General features: G+C 38.4%; 2 protein-coding genes across 7 annotated transcripts in view; one reads left to right on the top strand and one right to left on the bottom strand.

Moving 5' to 3' along the window:
* Nucleotides 1–22275, bottom strand: part of ITFG1 (integrin alpha FG-GAP repeat containing 1) — a 300856-nt gene extending 278581 nt beyond the window's left edge. Inside the window, 5 exon segments of the mRNA NM_001132452.2 lie at nucleotides 12545–12619; nucleotides 13882–13939; nucleotides 15160–15305; nucleotides 20268–20340; nucleotides 22050–22275. Coding sequence (NP_001125924.1) covers nucleotides 12545–12619; nucleotides 13882–13939; nucleotides 15160–15305; nucleotides 20268–20340; nucleotides 22050–22257 — 560 coding nt within the window. The 5' untranslated portion in view covers nucleotides 22258–22275.
* Nucleotides 22276–22429: 154 nt separating this feature from the next.
* The window catches only part of PHKB (phosphorylase kinase regulatory subunit beta), a 238738-nt gene continuing 237496 nt past the window's right edge, over nucleotides 22430–23671 (top strand). For 2 of the 6 annotated variants that reach the window (XM_054533204.2, XM_054533198.2), the window contains exon 1: nucleotides 22430–22638. In XM_054533204.2, coding sequence (XP_054389179.1) covers nucleotides 22563–22638 — 76 coding nt within the window. In that variant the 5' untranslated portion in view covers nucleotides 22430–22562. 6 annotated transcript variants of the gene reach the window in all.

The raw sequence follows: 23671 nt of genomic DNA on the forward strand, positions 1-23671 counted from the left end.
CATCAATGACCAAAGGTAGATAAAACAACAAAGATGGGGAAAAAACAGAACAGAAAAACCAGAAACTCTAAAAATCAGAGTGCCTCTCCTCCTCCAAAGGAACGCAGCTCCTCATCAGCAATGGAACAAAGCTGGACAGAGACTGACTTTGACGAGTTGAGAGAGGAAGGCTTCAGAAGATCAAACTACTCCGAGCTAAAGGAGGAAGTTCGAACCAATGGCAAACAAGTTAAAAACTTTGAAAAAGAATTAGACGAATGGATAACTAGAATAACCAAGGCAGAGAAGTCCTTAAAGGACCTGATGGAGCTGAAAACCACGGCATGAGAACTACGTGACGAATGCACAAGCCTCAGTAACCGATGTGATGAACTGGAAGAAAGGGTATCAGCGATGGAAGACAAAATGAATGAAATGAAGAGTGAAGAGAAGTTTAGAGAAAAAAGAATAAAAAGAAACGAACAAAGCCTCCAAGAAATATGGGACTATGTGAAAAGATCAAATCTACGTCTAATTGGAGTACCTGAAAGTGACGGGGAGAATGGAACCAAGTTGGAAAACATTCTGCAGGATATTATCCAAGAGAACTTCCCCAATCTAGCAAGGCAGGCCAACATTCAGATTCAGGAAATACAGAGAACTCCAAAAAGATACTCCTTGAGAAGAGCAACTCCAAGACACGTAATTGTCAGATTCACCAAAGTTGAAATGAAGGAAAAAATGTTAAGGGCAGCCAGAGACAAAGGTCGGGTTACCCACAAAGGGAAGCCCATCAGACTAACAGTTGATCTCTTGGCAGAAACTCAACAAGCCAGAAGAGAGTGGGGGCCAATATTCAACATTCTTAAAGAAAAGAATTTTCAACCCAGAATTTCAAATCCAGCCAAACTAAGCTTCATAAGTGAAGGAGAAATAAAATCCTTTACAGACAAGCAAATGCTGAGAGATTTTGTCACCACCAGGCCTGCCCTAAAAGAGCTCCTGAAGGAAGCAATAAACATGGAAAGGAACAACCGGTATCAGCCACTGAAAAAACAAGCCAAATCGTAAAGACCGTCAAGGCTAGGAAGAAACTGCATCAACTAACAAGCAAAATAACCAGCTAACATCATAATGACAGGATCAAATTCACACATAACAATACTAACCTTAAATGTAAATGGGCTAAATGCTCCAATTAAAAGGCACAGACTGGAAAATAGGATAAAGAGTCAAGACCCATCAGTGTGCTGTATTCAGGAAACCCATCTCACAGGCAGAGACACATATAGGCTCAAAATAAAGGGATGGAGAAAGATCTACCAAGCAAATGGAAAACAAAAAAAGGCAGGGGTTACAATCCTAGTCTCGGATAAAACAAACTTTAAACCAACAAACATCAAAAGAGACAAAGAACACCATTACTTAATGGTAAAAGGATCAATTCAACTAGAAGAACTAACTATCCTAGATATATATGCACCCAATACAGAAGCACCCAGATTCATAAAGCAAGTCATTAGTGACCTACAAAGAGACTTAGACTCCCACACAATAATAATGGGAGACTTTAACACCCCACTGTCAACATTAGACAGATCAACGAGACAGAAAGTTAACAAGGATATCCAGGAATTGAACTCAGCTCTGCACCAAGCGGACCTAATAGACATCTACAGAACTCTCTGCCCCAAATCAACAGAATATATATTTTCAGCACCACACCACACCTATTCCAATATTGACCACATAGTTAGAAGTAAAGCACTCCTCAGCAAATGTAAAAGAACAGAAATTATAACAAACTGTTTCTCAGACCACAGTGCAATCAAACTAGAACTCAGGATTAAGAAACTCACTCAAAACCGCTCAACTACATGGAAACTGAACGACCTGCTCCTGAATGACTACTGGGTACATAACAAAATGAAGGCAGAAATAAAGACATTCTTTGAAACCAATGAGAACAAAGACACAACATACCAGAATCTCTGGGACACATTCAAAGCAGTGTGTAGAGGGAAATTTATAGCACTAAACGCCCACAAGAGAAAGCAGGAAAGATTTAAAATTGACACCCTAACATCACAATTAAAAGAACTAGAGAAGGAAGAGCAAACACATTCAAAAGCTAGCAGAAGGCAAGAAATAACTAAGATCAGAGCAGAACTGAAGGAGATAGAGACACAAAAAACCCTTCAAACAATCAGTGAATCCAGGAGCTGGTTTTTGAAAAGATCAACAAAATTGATAGACTGCTAGCAAGACTAATAAAGAAGAAAAGAGAGAAGAATCAAATAGACACAATAAAAAATGATAAAGGGGATATCACCACCGATCCCACAGAAATACAAACTACCATCAGAGAATACTACAAACACCTTTACGCAAATAAACTAGAAAATCTAGAAGAAATGGATAAATTCCTCGACACATAGACTCTCCCAAGACTAAACCAGGAAGAAGTTGAATCTCTGAATAGACCAATAACACGCTCTGAAATTGAGGCAATAATTAATACCTTACCAACCAAAAAAAGTCCAGGACCAGGTGGATTCACAGCCAAATTCTACCAGAGGTACAAGGAGGAGCTGGTACCATTACTTCTGAAACTATTCAAATCAACAGAAAAATAGGGAATCCTCCCTAACTCATTTTAAGAGGCCAGCATCATCCTGATACCAAAGCCTGGCAGAGACACAACAAAAAAAGAGAATTTTAGACCAATATCCTTGATGAACATTGATGCAAAAATCCTCAATAAAATACTGGCAAACCGAATCCAGCAACACATCAAAAAGCTTATCCACGATGATCAAGTGGGCTTCATCCCTGGGATGCAAGGCTGGTTCAACATATGAAAATCAATAAACCTAAACCAGCATATAAACAGAACCAAAGACAAAAACCACATGATTATCTCAATAGATGCAGAAAAGGCCTTTGACAAAATTCAACAACGCTTCATGCTAAAAACTCTCAATAAATTAGGTATTGATGGGACGTATCTCAAAATAATAAGAGCTATCTATGACAAACCCACAGCCAATATCATACTGAATGGACAAAAACTGGAAGCATTCCCTTTGAAAACTGGCACAAGACAGGGATGCCCTCTCTCACCACTCCTATTCAACATAGTGTTGGAAGTTCTGGCAAGGGCAATCAGGCAGGAGAAGGAAATAAAGGGCATTCAATTAGGAAAAGAGGGAGTCAAATTCTCCCTGTTTGCAGATGACATGATTGTATATCTAGAAAACACCATCGTCTCAGCCCAAAATCTCCTTAAGCTGATAAGCAACTTCAGGAAAGTCTCAGGATACAAAATCAATGTGCAAAAATCACAAGCATTCTTATACATCAATAACAGACAAACAGAGAGCCAAATCATGAGTGAACTCCCATTCACAATGGCTTCAAAGAGAATAAAATACCTAGGAATCCAACTTACAAGGGATGTGAAGGACCTTTTCAAGGAGATCTACAAACCACTGCTCAATGAAATAAAAGAGGATACAAACAAATGGAAGACCATTCCATGCTCATGGGTAGGAAGAATCAATATTGTGAAAATGGCCATACTGCCCAAGGTAATTTATAGATTCAATGCCATCCCCATCAAGCTACCACTGAATTTCTTCACAGAATTGGGAAAAGCCACTTTAAAGTTCATATGGAATCAAAAAAGAGCCCGCATTGCCAAGTCAATCCTAAGCCAAAAGAACAAAGCCGGAGGCATCACGCTACCTGAATTCAAACTATACTACAAGGCTACAGTAACCAAAACAGCATGGTACTGGTACCAAAACAGAGATATAGACCAATGGAACAGAACAGAGCCCTCAGAAATAATGCCGCATATCTACAACTATCTGATCTTTGACAAACCTTACAAAAACAAGCAAAGGGGAAAGGATTCCCTATTTAATAAATGGTGCTGGGAAAACTGGCTAGCCATATGCAGAAAGCTGAAACTGGATCCCTTCCTTACACCTTATACAAAAATTAATTCAAGATGGATTAAAGACTTACATGTTAGACCTAAACCATAAAAACCACAGAAGAAAACCTAGGCATTACCATTCAGGACATAGGCATGGTCAAGGACTTCATGTCTATAACACCAAAAGCAATGGCAACAAAAGCTAAAATTGAGAAATGGGATCTAATTAAACTAAAGAGCTTCTGCACAGCAAAAGAAACCACCATCAGAGTGAACAGGCAACCTACAGAATGGGAGAAAATTTTTGCAACCTACTCATCTGACAAAGGGCTAATATCCAGAACCTACAATGAACTCAAACAAATTTACAAGAAAAAAACAAACAACCCCATCCAAAAGTGGGTGAAGGATATGAACAGACACTTCTCAAAAGAAGACATTTATGCAGCCAAAAAACAGACGAAAAAATGCTCATCATCACTGGCCATCAGAGACATGCAAATCAAAACCACAATGAGATACCATCTCACACCAGTTAAAATGGCGATCATTAAAAAGTCAGGAAACAACAGGTGCTGGAGAGATGTGGAGAAATAGGAACACTTTTACATTGTTGGTGGGACTGTAAACTAGTTCAACCATTGTGGAAGTTGGTGTGGCAATTCCTCAGGGATCTAGAACTAGAAATACCATTTGACCCAGCCATCCCATTACTGGGTATATACGCAAAGGATTATAAATCATGCTGCTATAAAGACACATGCACACGTATGTTTATTGCGACACTATTCACAATAGCAAAGACTTGGAACCAACCCAAATGGCCAACAATGATAGAGTGGATTAAGAAAATGTGGCACATATACACCATGGAATACTATGCAGCCATAAAAAATGATGAGTTCATGTCCTTTGTAGGGACATGGATGAAGCTGGAAACCATCATTCTCAGCAAACTATCGCAAGGACAAAAAACCAAACACCGCATGTTCTCACTCATAGTTGGGAATTGAAGAAAGAGAACACATGGACATAGGAAGGGCAACATCACACACCGGGGACTGTTGGGGGGTGGGGGTAGGGGGGAGCGATATCATTAGGAGATATACCTAATGCTAAATGACGAGTTAATGGGTGCAGCACACCAACATGGCACATGTATACATATGTAACAAACCTGCACGTTGTGCACATGTACCCTAAAACTTATAGTATAATAATAATTTAAAAAAAAATAAAATGTAAGGAAAAAGCAAAAACAAATTTAGAACTGCTGATCTAGTTCATTCAATTTACAGAAAATATCTGCCATATAACCCAATTCGCAAAGCCAGTCCTTACTATAAAAGCTGTTTCCAAATGAAAGTTATTTCCTGCCATAAAGAGTGTGACCTTGTTTTTTATTTTCAATCCAAATAAATGTGCTAATATGTGTTTCAAGGAATATTATGAAAACTGCTGAGAAATGACTCAATGTATATTGTCGGACACATTGTTAAAAGCAGTCAAGATTACAATAATGTACATCAGATAAAATTGATTTATCTACTTTTATAAAATAGGTTATAAAAATAAGATTGTAAAGCAACATGCTATTTCTCATTAATTAACTTACAGCAATGCAATATAATGCAGCTAAAATAATTTATGTTACAAGAAATGATAAAAGATGTAACAGTTCTTCAGTAAATGTATGTGCATAGTCAACTCTGGGGTCCGGCTTTTGGAGTACTTAGTGTATTAAAAAAAGAAATAACACCATGTCTTTCTCATTTTCTTAAACATGACAAACTTTTCCTATGAATTTAATAAAAGAAAAAAATACATACTGTAAAAAACTATTTGGCTCGGAAGCCAACATGTAAATTTATTTATTAGGCGATAGTATTATTACATTAACAGGATACAGAAAATAGTAAAAATAAAATTTCAGAAGATAAAATAAGATGCTTGACTTTAAATGGAATTTTCTTGATATGATTTTATAAAATATGCTACATTATAGAAAAAGATGCCAAATATAAAATAAATTATGCAAAAGCTTTATCTACGAATTTGATGGTCCTAGAGAATATTCCAGTCACATCTGCAACAATCATTGTCACTGTCCAAAATCACTTTGGCATGAAAGTTACCTTCTTTCCAATTAATGATGTGTCCTGGGATACAGTGCTAAGAACAGCTGTAAGATCTGCTTTTTGGAATTTGGTTTTTCTTATGGATGCTCTCTTTTCTTTGCTCTCCCAAGGGTCTCTCTCAACAATAATGGATTTTTTGACAATACTCACGTAATGAAATGGCAAAGTCATTAAAACAAAAACTGTCATGCTACCACAACCCCACTCCAGTGCATCCGAATTCAGAATACATCAACGTGGACCATGATGTCTGCTTTTGCATGCAAGCTTCATGTTAAGAGAAATGTACATTTAAAAAAAAAAAAAAAAAAAGAAAAACTGGAAGTTCTATTAGTTTGAGATATCTTAGTTAATCATAAGAGATTCCCTAGGCCGGGCGCGGTGGCTCATGCCTGTAATCCCAGCACTTTGGGAGAGTGAGACTCCTTCTCAAAAAAAAAAAAAATTTCCCCTGCGTTTGATATCTATGGGTTTTCACACCCCAGCAAATCACCATTAGTAAGATTTAGGAAATGTAAGGAAGACAGCATTCTCATGTGAAGGAGAAAGTTATATTGAAACAGGTACACTCTCAGGCACATCAATTTTAGCTAAGAACACCTATGAAGCCTGAGATTTTAGAAGCTGACATGTTTAAAATGATCTGTATTTCCATATTCCTTTGCAAGTCTTTACTTATGATAAAGTAAACAAACACAGGCTACCATATTGTGTTTTCAAAGATGGTCACATTATTTCCCATCTCACATGCTCTTTTGCATTCAACTTTGCCGTGCCTATATCAGGAGGTAGAGTCTATAATCTACTAACTCCACTTAATCTTAGCTAGTCCCATGACCTATTTTGACCAATAGAATATAGAAGAAATGACACTTGTTTAACTTCCAGGATTGGGTCTTAAGAGACATGCAGTTTCTGACTACGTTTCATGGAATGCTTTTGAAAAGCAGCCATTATGCTACAATGAAGTCCATCCAAGCTAGCCATGCAGAGAGAGGAGGAGGCCATATGAAGGAGCACCACCAAAGGCCCCCTGTGACTATAATAACGATGGTACAAGAATGAAGGCAAAAGCACAGCCTTTAGAACTTGGAAGATCCAGATTCAATTCCCAGATTTAGCATTTATTTACATATTTGTGAGCCTGTGGTAGTCACTTAATCTTTGAATTAGACTCTTCAGTCACTGTTAGCCACACAAGCTATCTGTTGTAAGAAAGAAAAAAAAAGAGGCAACTGATGTTAAGTGCCAACCCAAGACTTACTTAATTAACATTTAATGAAACAACAACAAGCTTGTTTGAGATACTCTTTGTTCTCTTATTTCCCTGTCCAACTCTGAGCCTCCAAAGCGACAGATAAGTTGTACAATTCCGTGGTGTGCCTCCCCTGCAAGATACACAGGAGAAGACTGGGAAAAGCTTCACTAGAGAACAAAGTCACCCCGGTAAATTCCTCATGAATCACTCACTCTGGGCTTCAATGAGAACTCAAAGGTGCGGTTCTGGATAAATCTTAAGGACCTCTCAGCAATAATGTCTAAGGTACATAAGAGAAAATACGAAGATTTCTTACATAAGAGGAAATATGAAGATTTCTTTCAGTCATGTTTTTATTATACTTTGCCCCAATGTTTCCACTTTCCTAGGGGGTGCAACAGTAAGAGCACACCTAAGAGACAGCACTGACTACTAAGACAGGCAAATACAGTGGAAGAACAGGCAGTCTGAAAAGAAGCAAGCGTCCCACGGTTGAATGCACACCTGCAGTCAGGACTACCGTGAAACTCACTCAGGAACTGGAACTCAGAGCTTAGGCTTCCAGACTGATAAAAATCAAGTATTTGTAAGGCATTTTCAACAGTGTATACACTTTGAAAAAATGCAACTAGAATCTAATGAAAGAGGACTTAATCTATATTTTCAGAAATTATGATTCTGATTCATCTCACCCTAAATTGAAATGGTAATAGATACTAATCTTACTCAAAGCCTGCTATGTACATGGCTTTTTTAACTATGCCAGTTTTTTCTTTTTTTTTTTTTTTTGAGATAGGGTCTCACTCTGTTGCCCAGGCTACAGTGCAGTGGTGCAATCACGGCTCACTGCAGCCTTAACCTTCCTGGATCAACAATCTTCTCACCTTAGCCTCCCAAGCAGGGACCAGAGGAGTGCACTATCATGCTCGATTAATTTTTTCTTTTTTCTTGTATGTAGAGATGGGGTCTCCCTGTGTTGCCCAGGCTGGTCTTGAACTTCTGGGCTCAGGTGATCCTCTTGTCTCATCCTCCCAAAGTGTTGGGATTAAAGGCATGAGTCACTGCCCCTAGCCTATACTAGTTTTAATACATACACAGGTATTAACAGTAATGAAATAAAGCAAAATGGTTTCTCCCAAAACAAGGAAACAAAGTTTTAATATATTCCAATAAAAGGAAATGTTACTATCAATTTTTTTTGCACAGAAACTGTAACACTATACTTTTCTCAAAAGAAGATGATCTTTCTGAATTACAAATATACATCTAAAAATTATTAAGATTTAACTAAAAGCAAGGTGAGTAAATTTTGATAACATCTTAAAACCATTTACTTAGAAACAATTTCACTTAAATATAATACTACCAATCAGAACATAAAATAAAGCAGTATAAGTCACCAGGAAATCTGAGGTAATTAACTTTTAAATTTTTATTTATTATTTATTTATTTATTTACTTTGAGACAGAGTTTCACTCTGCTGTCACCCAGGCTGAAGTGCAGTGGTGTGATCTTGGCTCACTGCAACCTCTGCCTCCCAGGTTCAAGCAAAAATCTGAGGTAATTTAATTGATCCCTCCATCACATCTGGTGGGACTATAGGAAATAAAATTATAGACCCTTAAGAAATGAACATGCCACTTGAAATAACCACCATATAAGTCATCTGCTAAAAGTTTTTCACATTTCTGCAGTTTAACTTTGAAAAGAAAAAGGTTAGGGTGAGAAACACTGGGAAAAGAAATTAATGTATCTCTAATAGCACCGTTCCTTTAGGAAAAGAGAAAAGTTAGAAAACTGATGTAATGTTTCCATGGAAATACTGATTAGAAAAAAATACCTGATCTCTCAGATTTTAATAGATTCCTTTTAACAACAGTATTAAAAATATGAATGTTGTATGGGATGAGAGGGAGGGTGCTGCCAGGGGCATCTGAAGAAAATATAAATGATCTCAAAGTTATCTTTTTTTGTTATGGGTATTAATGCTGATTACAAAGTCAAAAGCTGCCTTGAGTATTATTTGGTTTTATTTTGTGTTATAAACCTCATTATAATTTTCATATTCTTACTGAACAATAGATTTAAGTGATACAATATCACACTTCATTAAAACAAATATTTATAATATTTTCTGTAATGTATCAGCAAACAAACAAAATCAACAGTAAAACTGAAGGGTGATTTAATAAATCAGTCATTGGTTTAAATGTGAGAAAATATGAAAGGCTAAATGGAAAAATGGAGATTTATTTCTTCTGGATTGATAGTAGCTGACTACATTTAAATAGAGAATACAGTTTTTTTGATAATGGAGGGGCAAAATCTACCCACACGATAGTTAAAAATGATTGCTTTCAGTGCTACTTATACTACATTCAATATTTTCATGCGATCACTTGTGATGTAAACAGTGTACGGCAAAGTATGTATCTGTCACATACCTACATTAATATCTCCAAGTATACAATTTGGGCCTGACCCAGAATGTATTTGAACTCAGTACGTGAGTCAGAAAATTTTAACAGACCAACATTATATTTGGTTTTGACTAAAATTACAGGTACAAGTGTTTTCACTTCAACATTAAAAACAATATTCTGAATGAGTATGCAACATCAGTTTCCAATGTCCTCTTATAGAAAATGCTCATTAACAATAACATCACATCACTGCAGAAGCTGCAGTGACACTTAATAGCTAGGTGTTATTTCTAAGTAATATGGCACATTATTACATTATTTCAAGTCATTATAAGTGAAGTTGAAGCTCAAACTGAAGTCTCACCTTTGACTATTTAACACACTTCAATTATCTCCTGAACCTCATTAGATGCAGTGAGTGCCCTTCCTGTCCCTGTTAGATAACCCCACTGTACCAATTATAAGGAATTCTTCTGCTTATCACCACTGCTGTTTAGACTGATCATCTGCACCTTCAGTCCAGCCAAACTGGTTGTGCTATCTCAGATTTGCATATCTGCACTAAGCCAGGTTATAGCAAGGGCTTTCTGCTATAATTCTACAGAAGCATTTCACACTGAATTTAAATATCATTGCGTGCTTCCCAAACCAAAGCGCTGGTCAAATTCAATTAAAGATAATCTTGGGTTTGGCATATCCATAAAGCATAATATTTAAGTTGTAAAAGGTAGATTTCTTGATAAATAAGAGTAGGCTGCCAATCAAGGTCACGTGAATAGCCCAAAATGTCAATGCTGACGACTTTTTCACTTATGCACCTATGTATGTATCTTATCTGTTTATAAAACTGACATGGCTTAAATGTATTTTTCATATTTTAGTAACATATTGATGTTTGCTGCCACAGGGGCATATTCAGCTTTCTGTTGTCTGAAGCATGATATTGTTAGACTACAGTCATTCTAAACAATGCAAATTTCTGTCAGCTTATATATCTTCAAACTGGCATCAAGACAAATCTTAGATGCAAACTTATCACTTAGATATGGTTAGCTACTATTGTTTAATTTGTAACTGAGGTTCAAATGACAGATATCCTAAAATACCAGAGTATTATTACTCTAGTATATTGGACCAGAATATAACATATAAAAAATAAAGTTAGACATGTCTTCAGGCATAATGTTTTAAAATCCGAACTTGTTCATGAAGCAGAGAAAAAAAATCTAAAACAGAATTAAGAACAAATAAAGAAGCTATGGCACTATTCCATAATATTCTAAATAGTTTTCTCGCAGATTAAGTAAAAAATCTGTACAGGTAATAGAAGTTTTATTGATACTTTGTGAATTATCAACAATAGCTGTTTCACTTTCAATTTCTAAAGGTCAAACTACATCAGATTAAAGATATTCCAATTATTTCCCTGACTAAAGTGAAGTTACCACAAAATAAAACAGGCCGGAAGTCACCATCACATCCTCAATCACATGTCTGCCTTTGAAGAGAGGAAAAGAAAGGACAGGGTTTTCTGAGCAGTCCCCATTTGCTGTGGAAGGAGTAGAGTGGTGGTGGGGAGTGGACTGTGTTTTCCCTGCACCCTACCTGCACTCAATTCCTCTTGGATACGGCCACAAAAGCAAATCAGGATCTCCTTCCAATTTGTCTCTAAAGCAAGACTCTCTTCAAGATATTTTTCAAAGTTTGGAGAAAAAACAGGTTTCTCATTCAGGATTCACAATAATTATTTCAAAGTTCACTATTACTAGCATCAAAGCGCCCATATTCTTTATTAAAAACCTACAGAAAAAGTAATAGGGGATCTCCCATCCAAGCACTAACCAGGTCTGACCTTGGTTAGCTTCTGAGATCAGAAGAGATTGGGCGCGTTCAGGATGGTATGGCCATAGCATAGAAAAAGTAATAGGAAATGTTAAAGTTAAAATGTCTCTTCAGAATACCTTAAAAATTTTCACAATTTACTCCTCTGCATACCTATAAATCACATTTCAAAAATGAATCATAAAAACAAACTACTTCTATAAAACACAGAGAAAAGTCACTAGAGTTCCAAGTAGCTGGGAAAGACAGATTGATAAGGGTGGTCCTTCGTACTTTCAGAAAGACAAAAAAGTAAATAAATGTGTTCTGTACTCTTGAACTAAACTTTACCTTATCAGATACAGAAAAAAAATTAACCAGGTTGAAGGTATCTTATGAAAAGTATCTTGCTATCATGAATTCTTGTGCTATGAGACAAGTTCTATTTAAATTCAGAGTAATTACAATGGATATCTTGGAATTGCAAGATTCCAGGCACTTTTCCCTAAGAATACTGGTGAAGAATAATGTATTCACTGACAAGTTTCCAGAGCTTAGAGGAGTGCTTATATTACTAGACCATTATTGATTGCTCACTGAACAAATGACAGAAACAAATCTTATCAATTAAAGTCTAGCAGCTAACATGACTAAGGTAGGGAGGATCCACTCAAGACTGCAGGTTTCCTCCCTATTTACGTGAAATCTATCCATTTCAAAAACATTTAATGAACCAATATTTAAATGGGGACCTGTAAAGTTTCAATCTCTAATTTTCAAAGAGATAAAAGGAGTAAGCTGGCCCTTGGAAAGCAGGTGCTGGCCAAATCCAAACTATTTGAGAAAGCTTATATATATTAACCAAATGCCCACTTAAAAATCTTTAAAAACAAGGATTTCCAATAAGCTATTTTTTCTCCAATGGTTAAAGTAGCAGCAATGTATATGATTAATTACATAGTTATAATCATATTTACTCACCCTCCTAATAGTATCTGTGGCTGGTTGGATTCATTTGTGATACCAAAAATATCAGGAATTAGATCACCATTGAAACTGAAAAAAAATTAAAACAATAAGCAGCTATTTCTTTAAATTCTTACTTCTAATTTAGCTTTAAAAGAAACAGTAACTTTTGGAAAGTGTGGTAGACATTACAATGCTCACCAGTATCTAGTGATAAGTAGTAAGTCCAATGTCAGCACAAGTGACATGTGTCACTTTTAGGCCAAAGTGTATAATTTCTGTTACCAGCCCCTCCAGCCCTCTCCAGGCTTGCCATGGCAATGAGAAGGCATTGTGATTCAGATGGACTAGCTACAAAGACAGTGGGGTCTCTGATGGCCTGACTCTAAGCAACAGCACAGAGCAGAGCCTGTTGTTGACCCACACTGGACATATAGTAAGAGCAAGAAATAAATTCATTTTGTGAGATTTTGGGTATGTCTGTAATCTTTGCATTATCTAGAGTATCCTTGAATGATAAGGATATGGCACTAATTCCTAGAAACTTACTTCAGAATCCTAAGCCAACTTGTTTACTTAGATGGGCTTAAGAGAAATAACCCAGAAAAATAATCCTAGTTGGTATAAAACTTCATACTGGCCATCGAATATTTTAACAACGATGAAAAAATACACAACTATGAAAGAAATCTAGTGGGGCACCGTTAAGAAGATTAATCCATGGATTTACAGTTCAGACTTCTAATGGCCACTGACCCACTGCTGTATGGGTATGATTTTAACAACTGTAAGAAAGGCAGTATTGGAAACAACAATGTGGCCAAACTTTGCTCTAGTCCCAGGAATGATCTCGACCTCTACCAAAATACGCTGTCAGAAATCTGCAAATCCAAATTTACATCAATTATTTAAATCAATTATCCTGGTACATGAGTCTACAGTGAGAATATAAATGATAACACAAAGCAGGAGTTATATTATAAAAAGAACAAAAATTTCTCCTTAATATAGGAATCTTTCTAAATTTCTAGAGGAAACTGTATCCTACATATCAAATATAACAGTTTTACTCAAAAACAGGTATCTTAATTCTTTCAGTAATGACAGCATAGATCCATAATGGACACATTTGAAGCTACTGAAACAAAAACGCAAATCTCTTCTACTTTCCAAAATAATAAATTTCATTTTTCTTTGTCCTATTTGATGGCAAATAAATACAATATAATCAAAGGTACAGGCCTCTGAGTGAATTTAGTGTTTTTATTACTAAGCAAAGTAGTTTCCTATGTGAAGATTTTATTTTATGTTTAAGTTTAAAATCGTTTCAAAGGAAGCAAGCACATACTTACTCCATAATTAGTGGCTCATCTTGAAAAGTCCTATTGAGTATGGTCATATTGTTAGGATCTGCAAAAAAGATATATATATATGAATTAGCAGGTATTCTATATTACTTTTGATATCTACACGTAGGAAAAAATATTCTTCTAGTCTTTTCTAGATTTATCTCTGATTTATTCCAACTATTATCATTAATGAAATACTATAGATCTAGTTCAAATGAACATCAAGCTTGCAAAGACAAAATATTGGGAGAGTACATTCTACAGTGAAGACTAGCATTACAATAACTTCCTTTTGAGGTACGCATCTAAATATTCGCTAGCTGAGTCTTTGTCTTTACACAATTTAGTGCTAGAGAGGCTGACAATTAACAAGGTTTTGGTGTAAAGAAGGCCACATATGCAAAACTTCCTGGTTCTAAAATGTACATGCTTATATACAAGCTTTGTACACGGTACTCCCTCTGTAAATATTTATTGACTTAATGAATATAATGTATTGATATTACTGTTTACATTCCCAAATGGTGCAGAAAACATGACTGAAATTTGGCTCCATGAACAAAGTTGCCTATTTAGGTATAACTAATTGGCTTTTCAGACAAGGCTTGATGATTTATGACTAGGTATGGTAGACTGACTCTCAAACCATACTTCAACTTTTTTGTGCTTTCCTGTGCTGAGGAGACTAGAAACCAAAAATAGCATTTTCCAGATATCGTTGCATCTGAGATGCTGAATAAAAGTTAAGCCTTGCCAATCAGATACACTGTGAGTCTTAAAGGCATGAATGAGGTAAAGGCTGTTTCTCTGCTATTTCCAACTGTGTCTGCTCACTGAATTTGGGAGTATCAAGAGACCAGGTGCAGCATTCATTTTGCTAGTGAGAATCAATGCAGGCACAGCATCATTCTGGCAGCAGTTGTGTAACTAGCCACTTCTGATAGGGGAAAGAGGCAGTAGCTTTTTTGATGATATTGGGATTGCTCCTGAAAGCTCAACCTAGAGTTTATTCTTTAGCCATCTCAATGATTCTGTGAGCCATTAAAACCCTTTAATAAATCTCTGTCCTCTTTAAGCTAGTAAGAGTGAAGTTTGTCAGTAGAAGTGATCCCTGCCCAGTTCAGGGCTGAAAACGAAAAATCAGGAAATAAACTTTGAAAAAAGGTTTTACAATTATTGACACCCAAGAACAGTATTTTTGAACTGATTTCAGAACAATATTTTGTTACATTTACCTTCATATTCAATGATAAATATTAAAAATTTTTAAAATAAATTCACCTAATGTTTGATTTTGTCCCCAGAAGATAACAGCTCCTAATTCACTCTTGGCATAATTTTTGGGAAGATATGTGAGAAGGACATCCATTTGAGAATCTCCATCATAATCCCCAGGGACTACACTTGTTATCAATGCACTGTGATTCCTAAAAGAAACAAGCATTTACAAATATCAGACAAGTTGTAATGGAAAAGGACAATTCTGTATTTCTACCATACAAAAATATTTTCAATGAAAAACTTCAAACTTAACAGAACTGATTGCCTTCTCTTTCCTATCTTTTCATCCCTCATGTATTTAGACCTTTTTGGTCTAAAAAAGAGTTCAGAATGAATGCAGAATAGTCTCAAGAAACAAGACAAATCTGAAATATGTCGAGAGAAAACGTGTTTATTATGTTCAAGCAATGGCTAGTATAGCCCTTCTATATAGTTCCTTTGTCAAGGACACCAAGACATTCGGATGGTGTTTCTAACAAATGGAGGCTCATAATTGCTAAAGAAGTAAGCATTATCACTGGGATGTTTTCAATTAAAAGATATTATTTATAAAATATTTAGTTTGGATTTTAACATAAATTCAAAATTTATAGTAAAAATTAAAAAATCATTTTATTTCTGAAAGCTAGTAAATTAAGAATAGAATTTTTTTTTAACCAAACTTGGCAATCAATATAGCATCCAAACATATATATCTAACTTTATATGTATATTTTTATTTTTTCCTTTTCATAGGTATTGATATATTTTTATTAAAAAAAATTCTAAATTTATATGAATCTTGAAAACTTAACATCCTGCAGTCTTGTCTGAGAGACCCAAGCAAATATTAGGCCTTAAATTCATTTTATATTTAATTCTACTCAGATCAAATAGCAAGACAGCAAATTTCCAATTAGACTATAGATAATTACTTTCTTAATGCATCAGTGGTAGTTCTTTCTCCCTCTCACTCAGCAAGGTAAGAACCAAGTGGTGTATTTCTGGAAAGTCTCAGGAATTAAGGATTTAAATTACAGTAATGGGCAAGGTTTTGGCCTTAAGCTAGACACAAGAATTAACCAAAAGTCTACAAAAGGAACAATTTAACCCTTGCCCACAGCTCTACCCTATTTCTAGAACGTTAGTCTGTCAAGAACATACATGCAGGGCAAAAGATAGTAGACAAGTCCCACTAGGCAATGCATTTCCAATTGTTTCTTTTGCACCTTACTTGAAAATATGAGTAGATACCTGCCTTCTGAAGAAAACTTTGACTATTAAAGAGAGCTAAAACAAATAGCAATAAGGAACCTGAAGAAAACAGAGCTAATGCAACAAAAGAAAACTTCAAAATTACACTTGAGAAAAAAGTCTGTCTATAAAAAAAAAAAACCAACAACAGTATGCTAAAAGACAACATCAGTAAGAAAACAAAAGAAAAACCTCGGAAATTAAAAATGTGACACCTGGCTGGGCGCAGTGGTTCACGCCTGTAATCCCAGCACTTTGGGAGGTGGAGGTGGAGGTGGGCGGATCACTTGAGGTCAGGAATTTGAGACCAGCCTGGCCAACAGTAGGGTTGTAAAACCCTGTCACTATTAAAAATACAAAAAGAAGCCAGGCGTGGTGGTGTGCATCTCTAATCCCAGCTACTCGGGAGGTTGAGGCAGGAGAATCGCTTGAACCCAGGAGGTGGAGATTGCAGTGAGCCGAGATTGGACCATTGCACACTATCTAGCCTGGGCAACAGAGCAAGACTCCATCCCCTACCAAAAAAAAAAAAAAAAAAAGGACTTGGAATTTAAAAGAGAAAGTTGAGAAAACCTCCTGCAAAGGAAAATAAAACAAAACTAAACGATAAAAATAAGAAACAGATAAAATAAAGGAATAAAGGATGAACCCAGGCAGACTAATAATTAACTGATAGAAATTCCTAAAAGAGACAAACAAAAAAATTTTTCAAAGAAATATTTAATAATGTCAGAGTATTTCAAAAAGCCCCCAAGGATAGAGGCCTCTAGCTTGAAAGGGCCCACATAATGCCTAGCATAATAAGTAAAGAATAATCATTCCTGTAATTGCAGCACTTTGGGAGGCGAAGGTGGGAGGACAGCTTGAGCCCAGGATTATGTGCCTACAGTGAGCTATGATCATGTGACTGCACTCCTTTGTCACCTGGGTGACAGAGAAAGACCCTGTCTTTATCAAAAAAGAAAAACAAATCTATACCAAGGCACATCATCATGAAATCAGAACAAAATGGAAAAAGAAGAGACTCTCATACCTTCCAAAATTAAAAAAATTTACATTTAAAAGATTAGGAGAAAGAATAGGATTGAATTTTAAAACTGCAACCCATGAAGCTAGAACACAATAAGCTAACTAAACTTTTAAGAGTGGGTAGATGCCAGGCGCGGTGGCTCATGCCTGTAATCCTAGCACTTTGGGAGGCCAAGGCAGGTGGATTGCCTGAGCTCAGGAGTTTGACACCAGCCCGGGCAACACGGTGAAACCCTGTTTCTACTAAAATACTAAAAAATTCGCTGGGCGTGGCGTTGTGCACCTGTAGTCCCAGCTACTCAGGAGGCTGAGGCAGGAGAATTGCTAGAACCAGGGAGGTGGAGGTTCCAGTGAGCTGAGCTTGTGCCACTGCACTCCAGCCTGGGAGACAGAGCGAGACTCTGTCTCTTAAAAAAAAAAAAAAAAAAAAAAAGAAGTGGGTAGAAAAACTTTTTGGACATGACAGGACTTATCAGGCATCCTTTCTCAGAAATTTCCGGAAGGACACACCCCCGTGAAGTAAATGAGGAAATTTCTTTTTTTAAATGGGGAAATTCCCCATATAGTAAGTCTACAAAAGGCCTGGAGAATGAATCCAGACTGGATAGGAATGTAGAGGATCCAATGGGAAAAACAAAAATGCATGATAGGTATATGGCAGACATGATGGAATATCTGCAAAGAAATTAAGGGTATGTACATAGAAAACTATGCAATCTATTTTTTAAAAAGCAATAATTTAGTCCAGTAGGGCAAGCTGCACAAAAAATGAAATACAGTCCCAGCACTTTGGGAGGCCGAGGCAGGTGGATCACCTGAGTTCGGGAGTTCGACACCAGCCTGGCCAACATGGTGAAATCCCATCTCTACTAAAAATACAAAAAATTAGCCAGGCATGGTGGCAGGCACCTGTAATCCCAGCTACTTGGGAGACTGAGGTGGGAGAATCGCTTGAACCTGGGAGGCAAAGGTTGCAGTGAGCTGAGATGATGCCAAGGCACTCCAGCCTGGGCAACAGAGTGAGACTCTGTCTCAAAAAAAAAAAAAAAAAGAAAAGAAATACTGTACATTACTTGGTTCTGAAGTACATAGACACTACATGGTTAAAAGGTAAACAATGATTACTAATTTAACAACAAATTATGATTTAATTACACTGGGACAATGTAGATAAATTATTTATGTTAGTTAAAAAACAAGAAATGAATATTTAAAAATGATAATTCAAGAAATTAGTGTAAAATTTTATTTTAAAATATGGTAATAAACACTAGAAGAATCAGCTACAGGTTTTAAAAGTGGTTGCATCTGAGAGAGAAACAGGGGTGTGGGGGAGAATAAGGGTGAAGAATAGTTATTTTTACTTTGAAAAATATTTTAAATTATAACACAAACAAGAGTTTCTAAATTTGGAAGTATATTGCATTAATAAAAAAATTAACTGGGATATTTGTTTTAACTTATCAGAACACATGCCGTTTACATCTTTTAAATTTCCTTAATTTCTAATCAGAAAAAAAAAAATCACCTCTATGCAGTTAGTTCACTTCTCATATACACTCATCAACTTGTTTCTCCCCCACTCCAAGCATGCTGACATTCACTACCCAAAAACACTTCTCAAGGGAAATAAGTTCCTGTTTATCCATTTATAACTTTCCCCTCAAAGTTCTAGTTCAAGGCCATTTTTTTTTTTTAACATAAGTTTGAGTTTACTCAAAATACTGTAGAGTCTGAGAACTAATCAGCCCACACAAGGACTTTTTAAATACAGTTTCCTAAGTAGTCTTTAATCTTCTACAAACCAATTCATTCTGCATATAGTTTACCAGTAAATCAATTTAAAATACTGTTTTCATCATCTCTCCTTTGCGCAAGGACCTGATGATTCCCCTCTTCTAATGGGACTGCATTCAAACTCTTTTTTATATCTGAAGGCTCCCAGTCTGCCCTTCTTATCTCATGTTCTTAGTCCTTAACTCTCCAAAGTGTACCTTCCACTTTTGTCAGGCAGATCTTTCTACCTCCTCTTCATAACATGCTGTTCTTACTTTTATCTCTTATAAATGCTCTGTCCCCAAAGTTGAATTTCCAAGTTGAACATCTTCACCTTTTTACTTATACTAAGGTCAAGCTCAAGTTCCATGACTCTGGAAGCTGCCCCTTTGGCCTGCACTGACCCATCTCTTCTTGCTTGAATTCAGACAGCCACAAATGCTTGCTTCAAATGTAGTTTGTAGTTTCAAATGAATGTAGTTTCAAAACTGTGTTGGGTCACTATCATGGAGGTAGAGGTGTGGGGGTGGTCACTGTTTCATGCAATGCCAACCACAGAAAAGAAAAATAACTATTACCTGAACATTTAAAAAATTCAGATAATTAAACTTGAATTCCTTCCAAGTCAACCTTAAAAACTCACCATCTATCAGTCAATTACACAAAAAAATTAGAACACTGACTTTTTCCCCACTGCAAAATAGGCCCCTCTTCCACAAAACACAACACATGGTTAATACAATGAGACTACTGTGAGTGACTGCTCCCTCAAGATGAGGCACAGAATGAGACACACTGAAGAAGGGATATGAGCTTGCAAGGAAATAAAGGGTGTTTATATAGAAACAAACCTGGATCCACTCAAATTTATTTCTTTAAAGTCATTTTTAAACTTTGGTATTTTCACTATTTTTCCAAAAAATCACTTGCTACTCATACCTCGCAAATAGTGGTTTTGCGTCTCAACACTATAGGTAAGGCTGACTTTAAAGACAATCCAATCAGCTACTGCATACCCATTATTACATTAATGACTAAAGTTTTATCAAAATAATCATATTTGTACTTACCTGAAAGATACCTTTACTTTGGGTTTAAAATAGGGTGCATTCTGGTCTGCCAAAAAGACGATTAAGTCACTTCCTAAAGAAAACAAATATATGATATTAGAAAAATGTTTGTTGGTAAGATATCTAATCAGTGGTTACAAGGTTTCTGGGCACTGTTCTCAACAAGAAAACTTTTATTCTACTCCAGTTCTTCTCAACAAGAAAACTTTTATTCTACTCCAGTTCATCTGCCCTCTCAAGCATAGTCCCACTAGTCCAATGGAGATGCCTAACATTATATCACAAGTTCAATGTTCAAAGTAGCAGAGGAATAGAAAGGATGAACAGGGGAAAAAGCTGTTCAAGAGCTTTTCAAGAGCTGATTAAGAGAAACTGAAGCCAGTGGATTCTGCAAGGAGTCAGATTGGTTGACTTAAAAGAACCATATAAAGAAGACGCCTTATAACTATACTACATGTCAAGACTTGTCTTCCCCGAATCTAGCAATGCTGTCCCTTGTAAGGCTGTTTGGTTCATTACACAGATGCATCACACCAAGGATGCAGGGACTCCCACTGTAGATATCTGACAAGGACATAATTAAGCATGTGAGCAGAAAATGCTGAATCCTCCAAGACCCTCCTCCTATGGGGCCATCCTCCAGAGGCTGACACATTCTTGGCGCTCAATTAGCACTCATTGAGACAGACTTTTGGAATTGTTTAACCAAACACAGGCCATCTTTAAAGTCAAGGCTACTCTCTGTATCCAGTTTGGACACAGCAGCAACAGGTTTGGCAGTACACTGCAAAATGAGTCAAAAAGACTGGGAAAATATTCAGGGTCTGTAAGAGGCTCCTGCATCCCGGCAAGGGCTCCAAGAAGTCTGGTTCAGGATCCCGTCAGGCAAGCTCTGAGTAGCTCTTTCTTCCTTCCTTCACAGCATTGATCTTTAAGCAGCACCTGCTTCTGTAGGTACTCTAGAACGCTAAGACCCCCTAATGCCCACTGTCAGCATCAAGATTTACAAAAAAGTTAGTTTAACGATGGTCAAAGCAAAGAATTTCCAAGAACAAGTTAGCAAAGAAAGTAGACATTTGGAACACTAAGGTGATGACCAAGGTGAGGAAGGAGTACACGAAAGAACAGGCAGCTCAAGAGAGAAATTTCTGTAGTTTGAGACTGCTTTCCCAAGGGGGCACTGGGTTTATCAGTGGTCCCTGCAAAATGCTTGTGTGACCTGTTTAGTGTTTAGGCCCTTGGAAGGGTACATTCGCTTCATAGAAAGCTGTGGCCTTGACAAAGAGAGGGGTGGGCGAATTAGGTAGGTGGGGAGGCAAGGAGAAACCCCCTATGAGAAGAGATTGTCAAGTTGCACCTTTTCCTGTTCATCAACGGGGAAGGAAGACTGAAGCAAAATAGGAATGAGTGGGCCTTGGGAGCGAACGTTGAGGCAAGCTACAAAGATTCCTAGGAATCAGGAAGCACTTTGGAAGACAAGTGATTCCATGGGGAGGAGGAGGTAAGGTGACTGAGTGAAGGCCGCAGACTTCTTAGGAACAAAACTGGGGTGCTGTCAGGGCTTTTAGGGGTAGGTCAAACTGTAGGGTAGCTGGGTCAGAACCTCGGGTTGGAAAGGGTGGTGCAAAAGAACAAGCTGTTAAGAATGCTAAAGGGAAGGCCACAGGGCTGGGAGAGAAGGGCCAGGAAATGCAGAAGGACCGGCCATTGGGCAATGGGTTTGGGGAACACCGGGAGGGGCACACGGACAGCGAACAGAGGGAGGGCCCGGCAAGCACTGACTTTCCCGCAGCACGAAGAGGTCCGTCTGCTTGTCGGAGTTGAGGTCCCCGAAAGCCGCAAGGGTGCCCCAGGCCTCGGCCCCAAAGAGCTCGGCCGTGACGTTGTGCAGCGCCCGCGCTGGGACCGGCCCGACTCCCAGTAGTGTAAGCCCCGCGAGGAGCGGCGACAAGAGCGCCCAGGAGCTCGGCAGCCGGCCCGCCGCCGCCATGGCAGCCCCTCGGCCCCCGCCCGCCGGCCCAACGCCGCGCTTGACGGCAGCCGCAAAGCACCGCGTTACCGGCCGAGAGAGTGGCGCGCAGCCCCGGGACGCGTAAGAGCCGCTGCCGACTCCTTTTTCTCTCTCCCACTAGGGCTGCCCTTCCGACGCTAAAAAGGCAGTGGAGCTAGGGTGAAAGCCGCCCTCACGCTCACTTCCGGCAGGCGCGCCTCCCGACAGTGTCGTGCGGGGGGCGTAGCCCGGCATTGCTGACAGGAGGCCCCGCGGGCGGTGGCCAAGGCGGCGACCGGAGCGCGATGGCGGGGGCGGCGGGGCTCACGGCAGAAGTGAGCTGGAAGGTCTTGGAGCGAAGAGCTCGGACCAAGCGCTCAGGTTTGGCTGGCTGGGGCGCCGCCCCCCACCCGAGTACCTTGGGTGGTGCTTCCCCTCAAGCGCCTTGGCGGGAGGCAGGTGGGGGCCCTGGGAATGAACCTGTGCCCCGAGTTCCCCCTTAGAAAGCAGGTGGCGGCCCTGGCCTTGTTTCTGATATCTTCCTCCACCTCTAAAAATTAGGTAGCAGAGCCAGCTCCACTCTGTGTGTGCCCCCGACTCTATTCCGCTTGTGATCCCCACTCGGAAAGTAGGCAGCGGTCCGGACTTCCCTTAGAGTCTTCTTAACTTAAAAATCAGGCGGCGGCACATTCCTGGGAAAGGGAATGTGTCCTCCCTGTGAATGTTCTCTGCAAAAGTCAGGTAGCTTAATCAGACCAAGTCAGATGTAACTACGATCTGGCTGCAGAAAGCCGGCGTCTGGGCTCCTTGCCTTATGTCTTATATCCCTTTTACATTCCCCACAGATTCTAAGCAGTAGACCTGTCATCTGTCTAGCAGAAACTGAAGGAGACTGGGCCTCAGATCTTGAAGAGTATAGTTAGGGCTCAGAAAGAAAAGGGCTCGTAAGTGGATCCAGGTTGTGTGGTTTCCAAACCCAAAAGCATAGAGGTCAGAAGGTGCCTTGCAGGCAGTTTTAACAGTTCCAGGTGTCCCGAACTGACTTGTTCAAATTGCAACGTCATGACTTGTGGCGTTATTAAAACTTCCCGTATTCCTGGTTGGCTGGATATAATCTTGAACAAAAGGCATGCACTTAAACAGGAAAGGTGAAAGGCGGAATGCAGGTTTTCAGCTAAGGAGCTTCCCTTTTAAAGAATTGACGAACTATGTCATTATTGGGAGGCGGGTGTGAAAGGTGTTAGCTAGGAAAATTAACTTTGCACTTGCATTGATATTAAGAAATTATTTTCGGACGGGCGCGGTGGCTCACGCCTGTAATCCTAGCACTTTGGGAGGCTGAGGCGGGCGGATCACCTGAGGTCAGGAGTTCGAGACCAGCCTGGCCAACCTGGTAAAACCCCATCTCTACTAA

Source organism: Pongo abelii, chromosome 18 (assembly GCF_028885655.2).
Source record: "Pongo abelii isolate AG06213 chromosome 18, NHGRI_mPonAbe1-v2.0_pri, whole genome shotgun sequence".
Taxonomy (NCBI): Eukaryota; Metazoa; Chordata; class Mammalia; order Primates; family Hominidae; genus Pongo; species Pongo abelii.